General features: G+C 45.2%; 1 protein-coding gene across 1 annotated transcript; it reads left to right on the forward strand.

The window, feature by feature from the left end:
• The first annotated feature begins 326 nt into the window (after positions 1-326).
• On the forward strand, positions 327-1,451 carry LOC6496057 (serine/threonine-protein phosphatase PP-Y). Its single transcript, XM_001960091.4, has one exon. It carries the CDS (start codon positions 419-421, stop codon positions 1,382-1,384), a length of 966 nt encoding a protein of 321 aa, XP_001960127.1. The 5' UTR covers positions 327-418; the 3' UTR covers positions 1,385-1,451.
• The last annotated feature ends 493 nt before the right edge of the window (positions 1,452-1,944 follow it).

Consider the following 1,944-nt stretch of genomic DNA (forward strand, 5'->3'; position numbering starts at 1 on the left):
GGCAATGGCCTTCGGCCCGCCACCCAATGCCACCCCCCACTGTAGTCATTTTAACTGGCACATAAATAAATTCCATAAATCTTTTGCACTTTAACGCTTCTGCTTTAAGCCAAATCAAGTCTGGAGTTGGAACTGAAGGGAGCTTGTGTGGGATAGAAGGGAAATAGGAGGATTACCTTAATCCCCACACTTGGAATACGTTTTAAAAACATTCTTTTATTTTATTCATAATATCACTAAAAGGTTGGCTTTGAATATATTTGAAGATTAAAATTTCTTCAAAAATTCTAGGGTTTTGTTTTATAGTTTTAAAAATATGAAATAAAATACCTCTACACATCAGCTTTTATTTATTCTTCATTGAAATTTCAGTTTTTTAGCACACAAAATTCAAAAGTGTATTTATTAAAATTTCAAAATGTCAAGAATCATGTTCGATTTTACTATCCAGGATGTGGATAGGATTATAAACGAGCTTACAACTCTTAGAGGAGCCGACTGTAAGCTCGAAGAGGAACTAATAGCGGCTCTGATCCACAAGGCCCGCGACGTGATCATGAGCCAGCCGATGCTCCTGGAACTGAATGTCCCTCTGAAGATTTGCGGGGATATCCATGGCCAGTTCAAGGATCTGTTGAGGATTTTTAGTGGATGTGGCTTTCCGCCGGACTCTAACTATCTGTTTTTGGGGGACTACGTCGATCGAGGGAAGCAGTCCCTGGAGACGATCTGCCTGCTGCTGGCTTACAAGATCCGTTATCCGGAGAACTTCTTCTTGCTGCGGGGAAATCACGAGTGTGCCAGCATAAACCGAATCTACGGATTCTTCGACGAGGTGAAGAGGCGTCATACTATCCGCTTATGGCAGACCTTCACGGACTGTTTTGACTGTATGCCTGTGGCAGCAGTTGTGGGTGATCGCATCTTCTGTTGCCACGGGGGACTCAGCCCCACGCTCCGCAGCTTGGATCAGATTCTCAATATCCGGAGGCCCACCGATATCCCAAGCGAGGGCGTCCTCTGCGATCTTCTTTGGGCGGATCTGAACCGCCAGGGTGACGGTTGGGGTCACAATGAGCGCGGTGTGAGCTTCACTTTTAGCAAGCCGATTGTACAGAATTTCCTCGACGCCCATCGTCTAGACATCATGGTTCGGGCCCACGAGGTGGTCGAGGATGGCTACGAGTTCTTCGCCGACCGTCGTCTGGTAACCATATTTTCCGCCCCCAACTATTGCGGTGTGATGAACAATGCCGGCGGAGTGATGAGTGTCAGCGAGGATCTCGTGTGTTCGTTTATCATAATCAAGCCGACTTCCAGTTTAAAAATAAGTGGAAAGGATTCGAGCCAAGAGGATTCATTTGTAGAAACCGTGCCTGCTTAAAATTTTATATTTTCATAAATGTATAGTGTATTATTTTAAGTTTTAATTCAAACTTTAAGTTACCCGACTCTGACCTCTTTAAACCTTTCACCATCATGACCATGTTCAATGCATCCGGATCTGGTCCTCTGGGGGAATACAGACAAAAAGACAGGTGACTTCAACACGCCACGCTCTGCCATTTCATTTGCTGCTCGTTGGTGTCCTGCTCAGTCGAATGAATTTTACATGGAGCTTCAGTTGCCAGCCTTTCGCAGACTCTGACTCGGGCTGAGATTCAGGTTCCTATGCTGATACGGATACTGATGCTGACGCTGATTTGCTTCAAATGAGCGACTGAGGAGGAGGCATTCTACCGCTTAGCCTTCCAGATCCACTAACCCTCGTGTGGGCCAACATTTATTTGATCTGGCATTCATTTGGCGAGCTGAGCAAAAGTCAAATATATGTATTGTATGTTTTGCTTTGTGTGTGTATGGGACTTGGACTTGGACTTGGACTTAGTCTGCCCAGTGTTGCATACGAAAGTATCTCCGTCTGGCTACTGCACGCTCGAATAA

This window comes from Drosophila ananassae, chromosome 3L (assembly GCF_017639315.1).
Source record: "Drosophila ananassae strain 14024-0371.13 chromosome 3L, ASM1763931v2, whole genome shotgun sequence".
NCBI classification, from domain to species: Eukaryota; Metazoa; Arthropoda; class Insecta; order Diptera; family Drosophilidae; genus Drosophila; species Drosophila ananassae.

Excerpts from the sequence above, each read along its gene's own strand:
- LOC6496057 (XM_001960091.4), top strand. The coding sequence starts at position 419 with ATGTCAAGAATCATGTTCGATTTTACTATCCAGGATGTGGATAGGATT.